The sequence below is a fragment of the Eucyclogobius newberryi genome, unplaced genomic scaffold (genome assembly GCF_026437365.1).
Source record: "Eucyclogobius newberryi isolate DKJ021-1_F unplaced genomic scaffold, fEucNew1.0.hap1 SCAF_2, whole genome shotgun sequence".
In the NCBI taxonomy this organism is placed as follows: domain Eukaryota; kingdom Metazoa; phylum Chordata; class Actinopteri; order Gobiiformes; family Gobiidae; genus Eucyclogobius; species Eucyclogobius newberryi.
The window spans coordinates 52251999-52270164 of NW_027315834.1; the positions used below are offsets into that span (position 1 = coordinate 52251999).

At 50.3% G+C, this 18166-nt stretch overlaps 2 protein-coding genes across 3 annotated transcripts in view; both read left to right on the forward strand.

Annotated features, from left to right (window-relative positions):
- LOC140367080 (molybdopterin synthase catalytic subunit) overlaps positions 1-18166 on the forward strand; it is a 135320-nt gene that overhangs the window by 20662 nt on the left and 96492 nt on the right. The window lies entirely within an intron of this gene.
- apc (APC regulator of WNT signaling pathway) overlaps positions 1-18166 on the forward strand; it is a 43849-nt gene that overhangs the window by 9480 nt on the left and 16203 nt on the right. For both annotated transcript variants that reach the window (XM_072453392.1, XM_072453393.1), the window contains exons 2-16: positions 1631-1777; positions 3969-4053; positions 6553-7078; positions 7544-7652; positions 9792-9905; positions 10903-10965; positions 12222-12269; positions 12355-12438; positions 13576-13753; positions 13827-14006; positions 14677-14772; positions 16034-16173; positions 16427-16504; positions 16635-16751; positions 16843-17057. In XM_072453392.1, coding sequence (XP_072309493.1) covers positions 1649-1777; positions 3969-4053; positions 6553-7078; positions 7544-7652; positions 9792-9905; positions 10903-10965; positions 12222-12269; positions 12355-12438; positions 13576-13753; positions 13827-14006; positions 14677-14772; positions 16034-16173; positions 16427-16504; positions 16635-16751; positions 16843-17057 — 2162 coding nt within the window. In that variant the 5' untranslated portion in view covers positions 1631-1648. The remainder of the gene's footprint in view (positions 1-1630; positions 1778-3968; positions 4054-6552; positions 7079-7543; positions 7653-9791; positions 9906-10902; positions 10966-12221; positions 12270-12354; positions 12439-13575; positions 13754-13826; positions 14007-14676; positions 14773-16033; positions 16174-16426; positions 16505-16634; positions 16752-16842; positions 17058-18166) is intronic.

Here is an 18166-nt window from a genome sequence, read left to right on the forward strand (position 1 = left end):
TAGACCTGTTTTAGACCTGCTTTAGACCTGCTTTAGTCCTGCTTTAGACCTATTTTAGACCTGCTTTAGGCCTGTTTTAGACCTGTTTTAGTCCTGTTTTAGTCCTGCTTTAGACCTGCTTTAGACCTGCTTTAGTCCTGCTTTAGTCCTGCTTTAGTCCTGCTTTAGTCCTGCTTTAGTCCTGCTTTAGTCCTGCTTTAGACCTGCTTTAGACCTGCTTTAGACCTGCTTTAGTCCTGCTTTAGTCCTGCTTTAGTCCTGCTTTAGACCTGCTTTAGACCTGCTTTAGACCTGCTTTAGTCCTGCTTTAGTCCTGTTTTAGACCTGCTTTAGTCCTGCTTTAGACCTGTTTTAGTCCTGTTTTAGTCCTGTTTTCGTCCTGCTTTAGTCCTGCTTTAGTCCTGCTTTAGTCCTGCTTTAGTCCTGCTTTAGACCTGCTTTAGTCCTGCTTTAGACCTGCTTTAGTCCTGCTTTAGACCTGCTTTAGTCCTGCTTTAGTCCTGCTTTAGACCTGTTTTAGACCTGCTTTAGTCCTGCTTTAGACCTGCTTTAGTCCTGCTTTAGACCTGCTTTAGACCTGCTTTAGACCTGCTTTAGTCCTGGTTTAGACCTGCTTTAGACCTGCTTTAGACCTGCTTTAGTCCTGCTTTAGACCTATTTTAGACCTGCTTTAGTCCTGTTTTAGTCCTGTTTTCGTCCTGCTTTAGTCCTGCTTTAGTCCTGCTTTAGTCCTGCTTTAGTCCTGCTTTAGTCCTGCTTTAGTCCTGCTTTAGACCTGCTTTAGTCCTGCTTTAGACCTGCTTTAGTCCTGCTTTAGTCCTGGTTTAGACCTGCTTTAGACCTGCTTTAGTCCTACTTTAGTCCTGCTTTAGTCCTGGTTTAGACCTGCTTTAGTCCTGGTTTAGACCTGGTTTAGACCTGCTTTAGACCTGCTTTAGACCTATTTTAGTCCTGCTTTAGTCCTGCTTTAGTCCTGCTTTAGTCCTGGTTTAGACCTGCTTTAGACCTGCTTTAGTCCTGCTTTAGACCTATTTTAGACCTGCTTTAGGCCTGTTTTAGACCTGTTTTAGTCCTGTTTTAGTCCTGTTTTAGTCCTGTTTTAGTCCTGCTTTAGTCCTGCTTTAGACCTGCTTTAGTCCTGCTTTAGTCCTGCTTTAGTCCTGCTTTAGACCTGTTTTAGACCTGCTTTAGACCTGCTTTAGTCCTGCTTTAGACCTATTTTAGACCTGCTTTAGGCCTGTTTTAGACCTGTTTTAGTCCTGTTTTAGTCCTGTTTTAGTCCTGCTTTAGACCTGCTTTAGACCTGCTTTAGTCCTGCTTTAGTCCTGCTTTAGTCCTGCTTTAGTCCTGCTTTAGACCTGTTTTAGACCTGCTTTAGACCTGCTTTAGTCCTGCTTTAGTCCTGCTTTAGTCCTGCTTTAGACCTGTTTTAGACCTGCTTTAGACCTGCTTTAGTCCTGCTTTAGTCCTGCTTTAGACCTGCTTTAGTCCTGCTTTAGTCCTGCTTTAGACCTGCTTTAGTCCTGCTTTAGTCCTGCTTTAGACCTGCTTTAGTCCTGCTTTAGACCTGCTTTAGTCCTGCTTTAGACCTAGACACGCTCGGGGACACACTCAGGATGTGTTGTTGCAGGTCTGAGGAGCACAGGTCATGGCGTCCTATGACCAGCTGCTGAGGCAGGTGGAGGTGCTGAAGATGGAGAACTCCACCCTGAGACAGGAGCTGCAGGACAACTCCACCCACCTGAGCAAGCTGGAGTCTGAGGCGTCCAACATGAAGGTAGGGACACGCTCGGGACACTCTCGGGACTTAGGACACGCTCTCGACTCAGGACACACTCAGGACTCCGGACACACCTGGTAACACACTCGGGGACACTCTCGGGACATGCTCAGGACTCAGGACACGCTCAGGACTCAGGACACGCTCAGGACTCAGGACACGCTCAGGACACACCTGGTAACACACTCAGGGACACTCTCGGGACATGCTCAGGACTCAGGACGCGCTCAGGACTCAGGACACTCTCGGGACACTCTTGGGACATGCTCGGGACTCGCTCGGGACTCAGGACACGCTCGGTACACGCTCGGGACACTCTCGGGACTTAGGACACGCTCAGGACTCAGGACACACTCAGGACTCAGGACACACCTGGTAACACACTCGGGGACACTCTCGGGACACGCTCAGGACTCGGGACACGCTCAGGACTCAGGACACGCTCAGGACACACCTGGTAACACACTCAGGGACACTCTCGGGACATACTCAGGACGCGCTCAGGACTCAGGACACGCTCGGGACTCGCTCAGGACTCAGGACACGCTCAGGACTCAGGACACGCTCAGGACTCAGGACACGCTCAGGACTCAGGACACGCTCGGGACACGCTCGGGACTCGCTCAGGACACGCTCAGGACTCAGGACGCGCTCAGGACTCAGGACACGCTCAGGACTCAGGACACGCTCAGGACTCAGGACACGCTCAGGACGCGCTCAGGACTCAGGACACGCTCAGGACTCAGGACACGCTCAGGACACTCTCGGGACACGCTCGGGACACTCTCGGGACACGCTCAGGACTCAGGACACGCTCGGGACACTCTCGGGACACGCTCAGGACTCAGGACACGCTCGGGACACTCTCGGGACACGCTCAGGACTCAGGACACACTCAGGACACACCTGGTAACACACTCGGGGACACACTCAGGACACACCTGGTAACACACTCGGGGAGACACCTGGGGAGACACCCGGGGACACACCCGGGGACACACCCGGGGACACACCCGGGGACACACCCGGGGACACACTCAGACCTCTTGAGTCCATCCCTGAGTTCATTTGACAGTCTCTCCTCCCCCCTCTCTCTCCCTCTCTCTCTCTCTCCTCCCCCTCTCTCTCCCTCTCTCTCTCTCCTCCCCCTCTCTCTCCCTCTCTCTCTCTCCTCCCCCTCTCTCTCCCTCTCTCTCTCTCCTCCCCCCTCTCTCTCCCTCTCTCTCTCCTCCCCCCTCTCTCTCCCTCTCTCTCCTCCCCCCTCTCTCTCCCTCTCTCTCTCTCCTCCCCCTCTCTCTCCCTCTCTCTCTCTCCTCCCCCCTCTCTCTCCCTCTCTCTCTCTCCTCCCCCCTCTCTCTCCCTCTCTCTCTCCTCCCCCCTCTCTCTCCCTCTCTCTCTCCTCCCCCCTCTCTCTCCCTCTCTCTCTCCTCCCCCCTCTCTCTCCCTCTCTCTCTCCTCCCCCCTCTCTCTCCCTCTCTCTCTCCTCCCCCCTCTCTCTCCCTCTCTCTCTCCTCCCCCCTCTCTCTCCCTCTCTCTCTCCTCCCCCCTCTCTCTCCCTCTCTCTCTCCTCCCCCCTCTCTCTCCCTCTCTCTCTCCTCCCCCCTCTCTCTCCCTCTCTCTCCTCTCCCTCGCTCTCTCACATCACTTCAGCCCTTGGGTCATGTGACTGTCTCTGGGTCTTTTCCCTAAATGTTTCTGTGTGCTTTGTCCAATCACGTGCCTCGCCTAAAGCGCAGCCTCATGATTGCTCCACCCTCTCCTCTAAACATGTCTGATCCGTCCTGTCTTTTATGATGTTTGATCCCATTGGTTGGTTCCTCTCCCTCCCAGTATTGTTCCACTTCCTGTCCTTTACTTCCTGGTTTGTGTTTCCTGTTTCCTGTTGTTGTGGACATGTCTTTGTTGGAGCGCTGTCGTCTAATCGTGGTAAGAGTGTGAGTTTGGAGCGTTTGTCCCGATCAGAACGGGTCTGGGAACCTCACTGGACCTGACTGGACCTGACTGGACCTGACTGGACCTGACTGGACCTGACTGGACCTCACTGGACCTGACTGGACCTGACTGGACCTGACTGGACCTCACTGGACCTCACTGGACCTGACTGGACCTGACTGGACCTGACTGGACCTGACTGGACCTCACTGGACCTTCACGTTTGGAGTGTGATGTTTGGCGTGTGTGTTTTCAGGAAGTGCTGAAGCAGTTGCAGGGGACGATAGAAGAGGAGACGGGAGACGGAGGAGGCTCCCACGAACTCATCGAGAGACTGAAAGGTGAGGACACTTTGATTGACAGCTCAAACCAGCAGATTCAGTAAAAGCAGCTCCGCCTCCTTTATGGTCACATGTTCAGCCAGCTTGGTCACATGGTACGCTTTACATCACCACTCACACATCCACACACCAGTGCAACGCATCAAATACACATATAAAACACATTTAAATACACACACACCGTATTTTGCGCACGAAAGAGCGCACCGGATTGTTAAATGCACCATCAGCTATATGTGTAGCATGTGTAGCATGTGTAGAATGTGTAGAATGTGTAGCATGTGTAGCATGTGTAGCATGTGTAGCATGTGTAGCATGTGTAGCATGTGTGCCATGTGTAGCATGTGTAGCATGTGTGCCATGTGTAGCATGTGTAGCATGTGTAGCATGTGTGCCATGTGTAGCATGTGTAGCATGTGTAGCATGTGTAGCATGTGTGCCATGTGTGCCATGTGTAGCATGTGTAGCATGTGTAGCATGTGTGGCATGTGTGCCATGTGTGCCATGTGTGCCATGTGTGCCATGTGTGCCATGTGTAGCATGTGTAGCATGTGTAGCATGTGTAGCATGTGTAGCATGTGTAGCATGTGTAGCATGTGTAGCATGTGTGCCATGTGTAGCATGTGTGCCATGTGTAGCATGTGTAGCATGTGTAGCATGCAGGCTGAGAAATAGATTTTCAAAGTTAGGGGCCTGGGGGGGCCCCTAACTTTTCAAAGTTGGGGGCCCCCAAGCAATTTCAGGGGCCCACAAGCGCGCGCGGCATCGCAGCGTCATAAGAACAAGATAAATGTGTTTTAAAGCTGGTTATTAGCATGTAAAAGTACTTTTATCTGTTATTTGATATGAAGAGCACAAATAGTGAATCATATAAACCAGAGATCATGATCTTTAAAACTGTTTAATTTAATATAATCATGTTTCTTAAATACAAAATAAATACTGTTTACAGCATTTGACACAAGGAGATCTTGTGGAATATATGAAATCACAGCCTACAAAATAAACTACTAACATATAAACATTGCCCCAAAAATTAGTCGGGCCATTTCCGAGGACACGTGAACGCAACACGAACGCAGCGGCCAATCAGATGCTCGCTTTCATTGATATTACGTCATGGAGACCGCTCGGCCAATGAGAAGCGAGAAGACGTGCGAAGTGGGCGTGTCTGTCAAAACCAAACTTAAGCGATGAAAATGTCCCGAATATGAACAAATTACTAGTTAAATCTTTTTTTTCGAGGAGGGGCACGGCGGGCCCCCTCCTATTTCAAACCACGGGCCCGCCAGAGATTCAACTGCTTGCGGGCCCCGGGCCCCCGTCTAATTCGCAGCCTGGCATGTGTACCATGTGTACTGGTCCATACATAAAGCACATAAGATAAACAAAACAGACGGATAAGTCAGAGTCAGTTGAGCTTTATGAAACGCGTTCAACTCATTCAGATCAACATTGTTCAACATCAAAACACACTCTGCTATCGCTAACAGACACGTTAGCATGTCCACAGCAACTCCCAGCCTCGTTCAGTTGCAACACGTAAAATACAACACAATACACTCACTTTTTCAGTTCATTCCTCGTCATCAAATCCTTCAAATGCAGCTGAAGTACATCCCGTCACAGCTATGGCCAGACGTCCCGATTTACCTGGGACAGTCCCGATTGTTTACGTCCAGTGTTCCGGTGCATCTGTCCTGGTTTCGCACAGACTTTGTCCCGTGTGTCCCGGTTTAATGTCTGCTGGGGCGCAGAATGGTAAAAGCAGCCAAAGCGCCGATAGTGCTCCGTGCTCAAATCTCTTTGGTCATGTGATCCCGCATCTCGGATCCACGCGGCAGTGGCAGACACAAAGTTTATCTAACGTAGAAGAGACAACAACAGCACATTGCTGTTCAAACCATGAGGTCATTGTGATTGTCGGTGTAGCCTAGACGCAGAGCATGAGTCTGAGGACATTAGTGTTGTGAGTTCGAGCCCCGTCAGGGGCATGTTTTTCATGTTTGTTTTGTCACTGATTGTTTTAAAGAACATCAAGATGTACAATTTCTTGAATAACTAAACGTCACCTCTGCTGTTCTGTTCAACGTGTTGTGGAGGAGGAGCTCTCAGAAGGCAAAAAGGCTGTCTTTGCCTTTGGAGGGTTTCTGTCTGCAACTGTCTGCAACTGTCTGCAACTGTCTGCAACTGCACTAAAACCACATCCTATTGGCCAGAATTAACCCCCTCCCTTTCTTTTTGGGCTAAGCCCCAGATGTTTAGAATGTCTGGCTCCGCCTCTGGTTCAGGGTCAGGGTTCCCTCAGAGTGGTTCACAATCAGCTCCATGACATCAGCAGAGACAGTGATATCGCCGATAAAGAGTGAAAACCTTCTCATTCATATTCCTTTAACCATGTTAATGACATTGTTATGACAATGCGCGCACATGCACGTTATCTGAGTGTGCGCTAAGTGTGCGTTAAAAGTACACGCGTGTGTTATCTGTATGTTCCAGAGATGAGCCTGGACTCTGCAGGGTTTAAGCCCAGGAGCAGGCCTCCTGTGCCCCCTTCATCCTCCTCCTCATCAGCCTCTTCCTCTGGAGCTCCAGCCCGCAGAGGAGCGCCCCCCGCAGGCAGAGAGGGACACGACAGAGGAGCGCCCCCCGCAGGCAGAGAGGGACACGACAGAGGAGCCCCCCCCGCAGGCAGAGAGGGACACGACAGAGGAGCGCCCCCCGCAGGCAGAGAAGGGCACGACAGAGGAGCGCCCCCCGCAGGCAGAGAAGGGCACGACAGAGGAGCGCCCCCCGCAGGCAGAGAAGGGCACGACAGAGGAGTGCCCCCCGCAGCCAGAGAAGGGCACGACCGAGGAGCGCCCCCTGCAGGCAGAGAGGGACACGACCGAGGAGCGCCCCCTGCAGGCAGAGAAGGGCATGACAGAGGAGCGCCCCCTGCCGGCAGAGAAGGGCACGACAGAGGAGCGCCCCCTGCAGGCAGAGAGGGACACGACCGAGCCCTGGAGGAGCTGGAGAAGGAGCGGTAAATCCCAATCATGGAAAATAACCTCAAATGTATTGCCTAATGGTGAAGGCTAATGGTAAAACCCAGAGATGGGCAAACTACACGGTTTATAATCTGGCCCGCCAAACATGCCAAGTTATTTAAAAAAAAAAAAAATACTGCGCTTTTTGGCCATTTGGGCATTAATTAGAACTTTTTTTAAATGACTGTCACCACATAAAAAACAATCCATATATGACAATGTGGCATTACTGTGTCTAATTAAACGCATGGATGACAAATGAGCATCGAACTGTGTTTCACCTGCATCGATGATCGTACAAGCCTGGATCGCCTTTGTTACTCTCACACAACATGTCAGCTTTAGTTATATATTTATATTTATTTATTATTATTATACACTTCTGAAGTATCCATCACTGCTTCTACGCTTCCACAGTAGAACCTCTCTGATTGGCGGTTGTTGCTGTCCGTCTCTCTCAGGGCACTCCTATTGGCTGAGCTGGAGAAAGAGGAAAAGGACAAGGACTGGTACTATACCCAGCTGCAGAACCTGACCAAACGCATTGACAGCCTCCCCCTCACCGAGAACGTACGTTTACACACTTCTGACACGCAAATACACACTTCTGACACCAGGGTTGTTTGTGTGTGTGTTTCTGTGTATGTGTATATGTGTTTGTGTACAAAGGGGGGAGTTGGCGAGCACAAAGGAGTTAAAAGTGAGTTGGCGAGCACAAAGGAGTTAAAAGTGAGTTGGCGAGCACAAAGGAGAGTTAAAAGTGAGTTGGCGAGCACAAAGGAGAGTTAAAAGTGAGTTGGCGAGCACAAAGGAGAGTTAAAAGTGAGTTGGCGAGCACAAAGGAGAGTTAAAAGTGAGTTGGCGAGCACAAAGGAGAGTTAAAAGTGAGTTGGCGAGCACAAAAGGGGCAGTTAAAAAAGTGAGTTGGCGAGCACAAAAGGGGAGTTAAAAGTGAGTTGCGAGCACTGCAGTGTGTGTGTTGTGTTTTAGTTCACGCTGCAGTGTGTGTGTGTTGTGTGTTTTAGTTCACGCTGCAGTGTGTGTGTGTTGTGTGTTTTAGTTCACGCTGCAGTGTGTGTGTTTGTTTTAGTTCACGCTGCAGTGTGTGTGTGTTGTGTGTTTTAGTTCACGCTGCAGTGTCTGTGTTGTGTGTTTTAGTTCACGCTGTAGTGTGTGTGTGTGTTGTGTGTTTTAGTTCACGCTGCAGTGTGTGTGTTGTGTGTGTTTAGTTCACGCTGCAGTGTGTGTCTGTTTTAGTTTACGCTGCAGTGTGTGTGTGTGTTGTGTGTTTTAGTTCACGCTGCAGTGTGTGTGTGTGTGTGTGTGTGTTGTGTGTTTTAGTTCACGCTGCATTGTGTGTGTGTTGTGTGTTTTAGTTCACGCTGCAGTGTGTGTGTGTGTGTGTGTTGTGTGTTTTAGTTCACGCTGCATTGTGTGTGTGTTGTGTGTTTTAGTTCACGCTGCAGTGTGTGTGTGTGTGTTGTGTGTTTTAGTTCACGCTGCATTGTGTGTGTGTTGTGTGTTTTAGTTCACGCTGCAGTGTGTGTGTGTGTGTGTTGTGTGTTTTAGTTCACGCTGCATTGTGTGTGTGTGTTGTGTTTTAGTTCACGCTGCAGTGTGTGTGTGTGTTGTGTGTTTTAGTTCACGCTGCATTGTGTGTGTGTTGTGTGTTTTAGTTCACGCTGCAGTGTGTGTGTGTGTGTGTGTTGTGTGTTTTAGTTCACGCTGCATTGTGTGTGTGTTGTGTGTTTTAGTTCACGCTGTAGTGTGTGTGTGTTGTGTGTTTTAGTTCACGCTGCAGTGTGTGTGTGTGTTGTGTTTTAGTTCACGCTGCAGTGTGTGTGTGTGTTGTGTTTTAGTTCACGCTGCAGTGTGTGTGTTTGTTTTAGTTCACGCTGCAGTGTGTGTGTGTTGTGTGTTTTAGTTCACGCTGCAGTGTCTGTGTGTTGTGTGTTTTAGTTCACGCTGTAGTGTGTGTGTGTGTTGTGTGTGTTTAGTTCACGCTGCAGTGTGTGTGTGTGTTTTAGTTTACGCTGCAGTGTGTGTGTGTGTTGTGTGTTTTAGTTCACGCTGCAGTGTGTGTGTGTGTGTGTTGTGTGTTTTAGTTCACGCTGCATTGTGTGTGTGTTGTGTGTTTTAGTTCACGCTGCATTGTGTGTGTGTTGTGTGTTTTAGTTCACGCTGCAGTGTGTGTGTGTGTGTGTGTGTGTGTGTTGTGTGTTTTAGTTCACGCTGCATTGTGTGTGTGTTGTGTGTTTTAGTTCACGCTGCAGTGTGTGTGTGTGTGTGTTGTGTGTTTTAGTTCACGCTGCAGTGTGTGTGTGTGTGTTGTGTGTTTTAGTTCACGCTGCATTGTGTGTGTGTTGTGTGTTTTAGTTCACGCTGTAGTGTGTGTGTGTGTTGTGTTTTAGTTCACGCTGCAGTGTGTGTGTGTGTGTGTGTGTTGTGTTTTAGTTCACGCTGCAGTGTGTGTGTGTTGTGTTTTAGTTCACGCTGCAGTGTGTGTGTGTGTTGTGTGTTTTAGTTCACGCTGCGGTGTGTGTGTGTGTGTGTGTGTTGTGTTTTAGTTCACGCTGCAGTGTGTGTGTGTTGTGTTTTAGTTCACGCTGCAGTGTGTGTGTGTGTTGTGTGTTTTAGTTCACGCTGCGGTGTGTGTGTGTTGTGTGTTTTAGTTCACGCTGCGGTGTGTGTGTGTGTTGTGTCTTTTAGTTCACGCTGCAAACAGACATGAGCCGCAGGCAGCTTGAGTTTGAGGCTCGTCAGATTCGCTCTGCGATGGAGGAACAGCTGGGCTCCTGCCAGGAGATGGAGAGGAGAGCTCAGGTAACGCCCTACTGTTAGTCCTGCTGTTAGGCCTGCTGTTAGTCCTGCTGTTAGGCCTGCTGTTAGTCCCACTGTTAGTCCTACTGTTAGTCCCGCTGTTAGTCCTGCTGTTAGTCCTGCTGTTTGTCCCGCTGTTTGTCCCGCTGTTAGTCCTGCTGTTAGTCCCACTGTTAGTCCTGCTGTTAGTCCTGCTGTTAGTCCTACTGTTAGTCCCGCTGTTAGTCCTGCTGTTTGTCCCGCTGTTTGTCCCGCTGTTAGTCCTGCTGTTAGTCCTGCTGTTAGTCCCGCTGTTAGTCCTGCTGTTAGTCCTGCTGTTTGTCCCGCTGTTTGTCCCGCTGTTAGTCCTGCTGTTAGTCCCACTGTTAGACCTACTGTTAGACCTGCTGTTAGTCCCGCTGTTAGTCCTACTGTTAGTCCCGCTATTAGTTCTGCTGTTAGTCCCGCTGTTAGTTCTGTTGTTAGTCCCACTGTTAGTCCTGCTGTTAGTCCTGCTGTTAGTCCTGCTGTTAGGCCTGCTGTTAGTTCCACTGTTAGTCCCACTGTTAGTCCCACTGTTAGTCCCACTGTTAGTCCTACTGTTAGTCCCGCTGTTAGTTCTGTTGTTAGTCCCACTGTTAGACCTGCTGTTAGTCCCACTGTTAGACCTACTGTTAGACCTGCTGTTAGTCCTGCTGTTAGGCCTGCTGTTAGTTCCACTGTTAGTCCCACTGTTAGTCCCACTGTTAGTCCCGCTGTTAGTTCTGTTGTTAGTCCCACTGTTAGACCTGCTGTTAGTCCCGCTGTTAGTTCTGTTGTTAGTCCTACTGTTAGTCCTACTGTTAGACCTGCAGGACAGTCCTACACGACTGTCCTGCAGGACAGCGCAGGCCTCTGGGGGAGGACCTGTCTCCGGGGGAGGACCTGTCTCCGGGGGAGGACCTGTCTCCGGGGGAGGACCTGTCTCCGGGGGAGGACCTGTCTTCGGGGGAGGACCTGTCTCACCCTGTTTCTATTTCAGGCTCGAGTCTCTCGGATCCAGCAGATCGAGAAGGACATCCTCAAACTGGGCTCCAGAAACCAGGTAACAGACCTTGACCTCACACATGTGCCTGACCTTTGCACTGACCTCTGACCCTCCCACATGTGCTTGACCCTCACATTGGCCTCTGACCACCCTCAAACTGACCTCTGACCCTCACATGTGCTTGACCCTCACATTGACCTCTGACCCTCACACTGACCTTTGACCCTCACACATGTGCTTGACCCTCACATTGACCTCTGACCCTCACATGTCCTTTACCCTCACATTGACCTCTGACCCTCACATTGACCTCTGACCCTCACACTGACCTCTGACCTTCACACATGTGCTTGACCCTCACACATGCTTGACCCTCACATTGACCTCTGACCCTCACACTGACCTCTGACCTTCACACATGTGCTTGACCTTCACACATGTGCTTGACCTTCACACATATGCTTGACCCTCACATTGACCTCTGACCCTCACACTGACCTCTGACCTTCACACATGTGCTTGACCCTCACACATGTGCTTGACCCTCACATTGACCTCTGACCCTCACACTGACCTCTGACCTTCACACATGTGCTTGACCTTCACACATGTGCTTGACCCTCACACATGCTTGACCCTCACATTGACCTCTGACCCTCACTCTGACCTTCACACATGTGCTTGACCTTCACACATGTGCTTGACCTTCACACATGTGCTTGACCTTCACACATGTGCTTGACCCTCACATTGACCTCTGACCCTCACACTGACCTCTGACCCTCACACTGACCTCTGACCTTCACACATGTGCTTGACCTTCACACATGTGCTTGACCCTCACACATGTGCTTGACCCTCACATTGACCTCTGACCCTCACACTGACCTCTGACCCTCACACTGACCTCTGACCTTCACACATGTGCTTGACCTTCACACATGTGCTTGACCCTCACACATGTGCTTGACCCTCACACACGTGCTTGACCCTCACATTGACCACTGACCCTCACACTGACCTCTGACCTTCACACATTTGCTTGACCTTCACACATGTGCTTGACCCTCACACACATGTTTGACCCTCACATTGACCTCTGACCCTCACACTGACCTCTGACCCTCACACATGTGCTTGACCCTCACACATGTGCTTGACCCTCACACATGTGCTTGACCCTCACACTGACCTCTGACCTTCACACATGTGCTTGACCCTCACACATGTGCTTGACCCTCACACATGTGCTTGACCCTCACATTGACCTCTGACCCTCACACTGACCTCTGTACTGTCTCCTCTGGTTTCAGGATGGAGCTCAGATGTCGGCTGAATCCAGCTTGTTACCATCAGCTGTTGTGAGTCACATTTTAAACACAATTGAACATTTAACAAATCATTCTGAAAAATCATGAAATGTTATTCTTGAACTTAAATCTGCAGAGCTCCAGCCGATTGGACCTCGACTCAGCCAATGACGGCACCTACTCTGTGCCTCGACGAATCACCAGCCACCTGGGAACCAAGGTGAGAAACTGGGAACTGTGGGACCCGGAGCAAGGGACCCGGGTGCAGGGGACCCGGGTGCAGAGAGACCCGGGTGCAGGGGACCCGGGTGCAGGTAGGGAGACCCCGAACAACTGTTTTGTCCCAAAACACATGATGGTGGTTTGCAGGAGGAGGAGGAGTTTAAATGTGATTCTAAACTGGACAGGAGCCAGTGAAGAGACTCCAGCACCGGCGTAATGTGCTCTCTTCTTTTTGTTCCTGTTAGTAATCTTGCTGCTGCATTTTGAACCAGTTAAAGCTTTTTATGGAGCTTTTAGGACCTGCTGTGAGCAGGAGTTACAGTAGGTGGAGATGGTGTTAACTCCTTGTGTAACTCGTGTGTTTCAGGCAGGCTTTTAGATAGGGTATTTGACATGGTATTTGGCCGTGGAGGTTCGGCAAACGTGGAGCTCCGGAATACTCCGGACCAGGTCTCGGCAGCCAATCAGAGCCAAGCACACAAACTTTGTCAACCAATCAGCGCGCAGCATGCAAATTTTCACTCGTAAACAGTAAACTGTCATGGCGCGGACTATTGCCAAATGCTTCCCGGCCCGATTTAATGATGATATTCACTTTTCTAAAATGTATTAATAAAAATGACCCCGTCCTTGGCCTCGAAAATGCCGTCCACATGTCAAAATACCCCGTCCAAAATACGGGAAGACGGCCCTCTATCTAAATGCCTGGTTTCAGGTGGAGATGGTGCTAACTCCTTGTGTAACTCACGTGTTTCAGGTGGTGATGGTGCTAACTCCTTGTGTAACTCGCGTGTTTCAGGTGGTGATGGTGCTAACTCCTTGTGTAACTCGCGTGTTTCAGGTGGTGATGGTGCTAACTCCTTGTGTAACTCGCGTGTTTCAGGTGGTGATGGTGCTAACTCCTTGTGTAACTCGCGTGTTTCAGGTGGTGATGGTGCTAAATCCTTGTGTAACTCACGTGTTTCAGGTGGAGATGGTGCTAAATCCTTGTGTAACTCGTCTGTTTCAGGTGGAGATGGTGCTAACTCCTTGTGTAACTCACGTGTTTCAGGTGGAGATGGTGCTAACTCCTTGTGTAACTCACGTGTTTCAGGTGGAGATGGTGCTAACTCCTTGTGTAACTCGCGTGTTTCAGGTGGAGATGGTGTACAGTCTCCTCTCGATGCTGGGGACTCACGATAAGGACGACATGTCGCGCACTCTTTTGGCCATGTCTAGCTCTCAGGACTCGTGCATCGCCATGAGACAGTCGGGCTGTTTACCTCTGCTCATCCAGCTTCTCCACGGCAACGACAAGGACTCGCTGCTGCTCGGTAAAAACACAACATCCAACCAAACATCCTCCACAAACATCAGTGGGTTATTAAAGGCTTTGTTGTGTTGTAGGAAACTCTCGCGGCTCCAAAGAAGCTCGAGCTCGTGCTTCGGCCGCGCTCCACAACATCGTGCACAGTCAGCCTGAAGACAAACGAGGACGCAGAGAGATCCGAGTCCTGCACCTCCTCGAGCAAGTCCGGGTCTACTGCGAGTCCTGCTGGGTCTGGCAAGAGGACCGCAGCCACCCCAGTGAGTCACCCAGACCGTCTGAAACAAGGACTGGGTCTACAGCAGGTCTACAGTGGGACTATAGTGGAACTACAGTGGGACTATAGTAGGACTACAGTGGGACTATAGTAGGACTACAGCGGGACTACAGTGGGACTATAGCGGGACTACAGTGGGACTATATTGGGACTACAGTGGGACTATATTGGGACTACAGTGGGACTATATTGGGACTATAGTGGGTCTACAGTGGGACTATTGTGGGACTACAGCGGGTCTACAGCGGGACTACAGCGGAACTATAGTAGGACTACAGCGGAACTATAGTAGGACTACAGCGGGACTATAGTAGGACTACAGCTGGACTATAGTAGACTACAGCGGGACTATAGTAGACTATAGTAGACTACAGCGGGACTATAGTAGGACTACAGCGGAACTATAGTAGGACTACAGCGGGACTATAGTAGGACTACAGCTGGACTATAGTAGACTACAGCGGGACTATAGTAGACTATAGTAGACTACAGCGGGACTATAGTAGGACTACAGCAGGTCTACAGCAGGACTATAGCGGGACTATAGCGGGACTATAGCGGGACTATAGCGGGACTATAGCGGGACTACAGCGGGACTTTAGCGGGACTTTAGCGGGACTATAGAGGGACTACAGCGGGTCTTGTTGTTTCAGTGCCGTCTCCGGTGGAGCATCAGATCTGTCCGGCAGTGTGTGTTCTGATGAAACTGTCTTTTGACGAGGAGCATCGACACGCCATGAACCAACTCGGTACGTTCTACTGCTGCTGACACATGTCCATGTTTAGTCCTGACTCTGGCACCAGCAGGAGGCCGCTCCATATTTAGTCCTGACTCTGGCACCAGCAGGAGGCCGCTCCATGTTTAGTCCTGACTCTGGCACCAGCAGGAGGCCGCTCCATGTTTAGTCTTGACTCTGGCACCAGCAGGAGGCCGGTCCATGTTTAGTCCTGACTCTAGCACCAGCAGGAGGCCGGTCCATGTTTAGTCCTGACTCTGGCACCAGCAGGAGGCCGGTCCATGTTTAGTCCTGACTCTGGCACCAGCAGGAGGCCGGTCCATGTTTAGTCCTGACTTTGGCACCAGCAGGAGGCCGGTCCATGACCTAACAGCAACATGTAGAGGTTGAACAGAAGGGGTCCCAGGACTGACCCTTGGGTCAGGGTCATGTGGTCTGAGACAGAAAGTACTTCCTGTCTTCCAGATAGGACCTTCACCAGTTTAGGGCGGGGCCAGTGATGCCCACCCTGTCCTCTAGTCTCTTTAAGAGGACCCCATGATGGATCTGAGTGCTGCTTTTGACACTGTCCAACAGAATTAAGACTGAGGCTTTGCCTGTGTCAGTGTTCAGGAAGATGTCATTTGTCACCATGACAACAGCAGTCTCAGTGATGAGGTCTAAAACCTGAAAAACATCATATTAGTTTTCAGCTGTGACTGTTGTGAACGACCTCACAGCACAAAGCTCCGCCCAAAGGAAGTGTCTATGAACTGTAGAAAAGCTTCAGTTTATTTCAGAAAAACAAGACATTTTGACTCATGTAAGAGTCATTTTCAATCTGTGTATGAACTTATGTTGATCATAACAATAACAAGATCATGTTTTCTGCTCGTGTGAGCACAGAATGTCACACAAACCAAAGCCTTTGTCACGTGGGGTCCTTTTACTGACAAGTGCTTCATTTTTTAGGCTTTTCCACCAATGTCCTGCAGGTGATCTCCAGGCCATTGTTGAACTGCTGCAGGTGTTCTGTGTGTATTAAAGTATAATGTCCTGCAGGTGTTCTGTGTGTATTAAAGTATAATGTCCTGCAGGTGATCTCCAGGCCATTGCTGAACTGCTGCAGGTGTTCTGTGTGTATTATGCTGCAGGTGTTCTGTGTGTATTAAAGTATAATGTCCTGCAGGTGTTCTGTGTGTATTAAAGTATAATGTCCTGCAGGTGTTCTGTGTGTATTAAAGTATAATGTCCTGCAGGTGTTCTGTGTGTATTAAAGTATAATGTCCTGCAGGTGGTCTCCAGGCCATTGCTGAACTGCTGCAGGTGGACTGTGAGATGTTTGGTCTGAGCTCAGATCACTACAGCGTCACACTGAGGAGATACGCTGGGATGGCCCTCACCAACCTGACCTTTGGAGACGTGGCCAACAAGGTAAGACTTAACCTCACACTGCAAACTGCAGTACACTAAAACTGCTAACACACTGCTAACACACTGCTAACACACTGCTAACACACTGCTAACACACTGCTAACACACTGCTAACACACTGCTAACACACTGCTAACACACCGCTCACACACACACCGCTCACACACACACCGCTCACACACACACCGCTCACACACACACCGCTCACACACCGCTCACACACCGCTCACATGTTGTTGTGTTGTGGTTCCAGGCCACACTGTGCTCCATGAAGGGCTGTATGAGAGCCATGGTCGCACAACTCAAGTCTGAGAGCGAGGATCTGCAGCAGGTACAAAACACACGTGTGTTGTGTGACGTCGGTCGCGTGTGACGTTTTGTGTGACATTGTGTGTCACGTTGTGTGTGACGTGTGTCACGTTGTGTGTCACGTTGTGTGTCACGTTGTGTGTTGTGTGCAGGTCATTGCCAGTGTGCTGAGGAACTTGTCCTGGAGAGCTGACGTTAACTCCAAGAAGACTCTGAGAGAAGTGGGCAGTGTGCGAGCGCTCATGGGCTGTGCCCTGCAGGTCCAGAAGGTAAGACCTCTGACCCTCTGCTCTTCTGATCCTCTGACCCTCTGCTCTTCTGATCCTCTGACCCTCTGCTCCTCTGACCCTCTGTGTCCAGGAGTCCACTCTGAAGTCCGTTCTGTCTGCCCTGTGGAACCTGTCCGCACACTGCACAGAGAACAAGGCGGACATCTGCAGTGTGGAGGGAGCTCTGGCCTTTCTGGTGGGAACATTGACCCATCGTAGTCATAGCAACACTCTGGCCATCATCGAGAGCGGAGGAGGCATCCTGAGGAACGTGTCCAGCCTCATCGCCACCAACCAGACGCACAGGTGCACAACTACGCACAACTACGCACAGCTACACACAGCTACACACTGCTACACACAACCACGCACAACTGCACTGGCCATTATGGAGAGTGGAGGAGGGTCAGGGTTTGGGGGCCTGGGACCATGATGATGGTATAAAGGGGCGGGGTTTGGGGGCCTGGGACCATGATGATGGTATAAAGGGGCGGGGTTTAGGGGCCTGGGACCATGATGATGGTATAAAGGGGCGGGGTTTGGGGGCCTGGGACCATGATGATGGTATAAAGGGGCGGGGTTTGGGGGCCTGGGACCATGATGATGGTATAAAGGGGCGGGGTTTGGGGGCCTGGGACCATGATGATGGTACAAAGGGGCGGGGTTTGGGGGCCTGGGACCATGATGATGGTATAAAGGGGCGGGGTTTGGGGGCCTGGGACCATGATGATGGTATAAAGGGGCGGGGTTTGGGCTGAAGCTGATGACTGAAGATCTATGATTTAACAACATAAAGTCTGGTGCTAATGCAACACTTGGAAACCGCCATAAAAACAAAAACAAACAAAAAAAAACAAAAGCAGAGAGAGAAACGAAATAAAGGAAAAAAAAAGAGAAAATCAAGACACACGAAACCCAAAGAAAATGTCCCATTTAGTCCAAAGTCTCAAATTTGTCAATTTTAACATTAAATCCAAATTTTTTCCATACCAATTTTTTCAGACATTCGATAATTGTAAAGTTTTGAATCGGATTCGTTTTTCTTTTCTTTGCCATATAAATCTTGAGATTGCTTTATTCCACTTATTAACTGAACGTCTCAGACACCGGGACCATCAGCACAAGAGACACCACCCTCATCGCCATGACCACACCACCCTCATCGGGCTCATCTGGGACGGGGATGAGTCTGTTACAGGAGGTAGAGCGGAAACAACCCCCAGCCCCCCCCCACCATCACCAGGACCTCAAGTGGGAGGAGCCACCATCACCAGGACCTCAAGTGGGAGCCACCATCACCAGGACCTCAAGTGGGAGCCACCATCACCAGGACCTCAAGTGGGAGGAGCCACCATCACCAGGACCTCAAGTGGGAGGAGCCACCATCACCAGGACCTCAAGTGGGAGGAGCCACC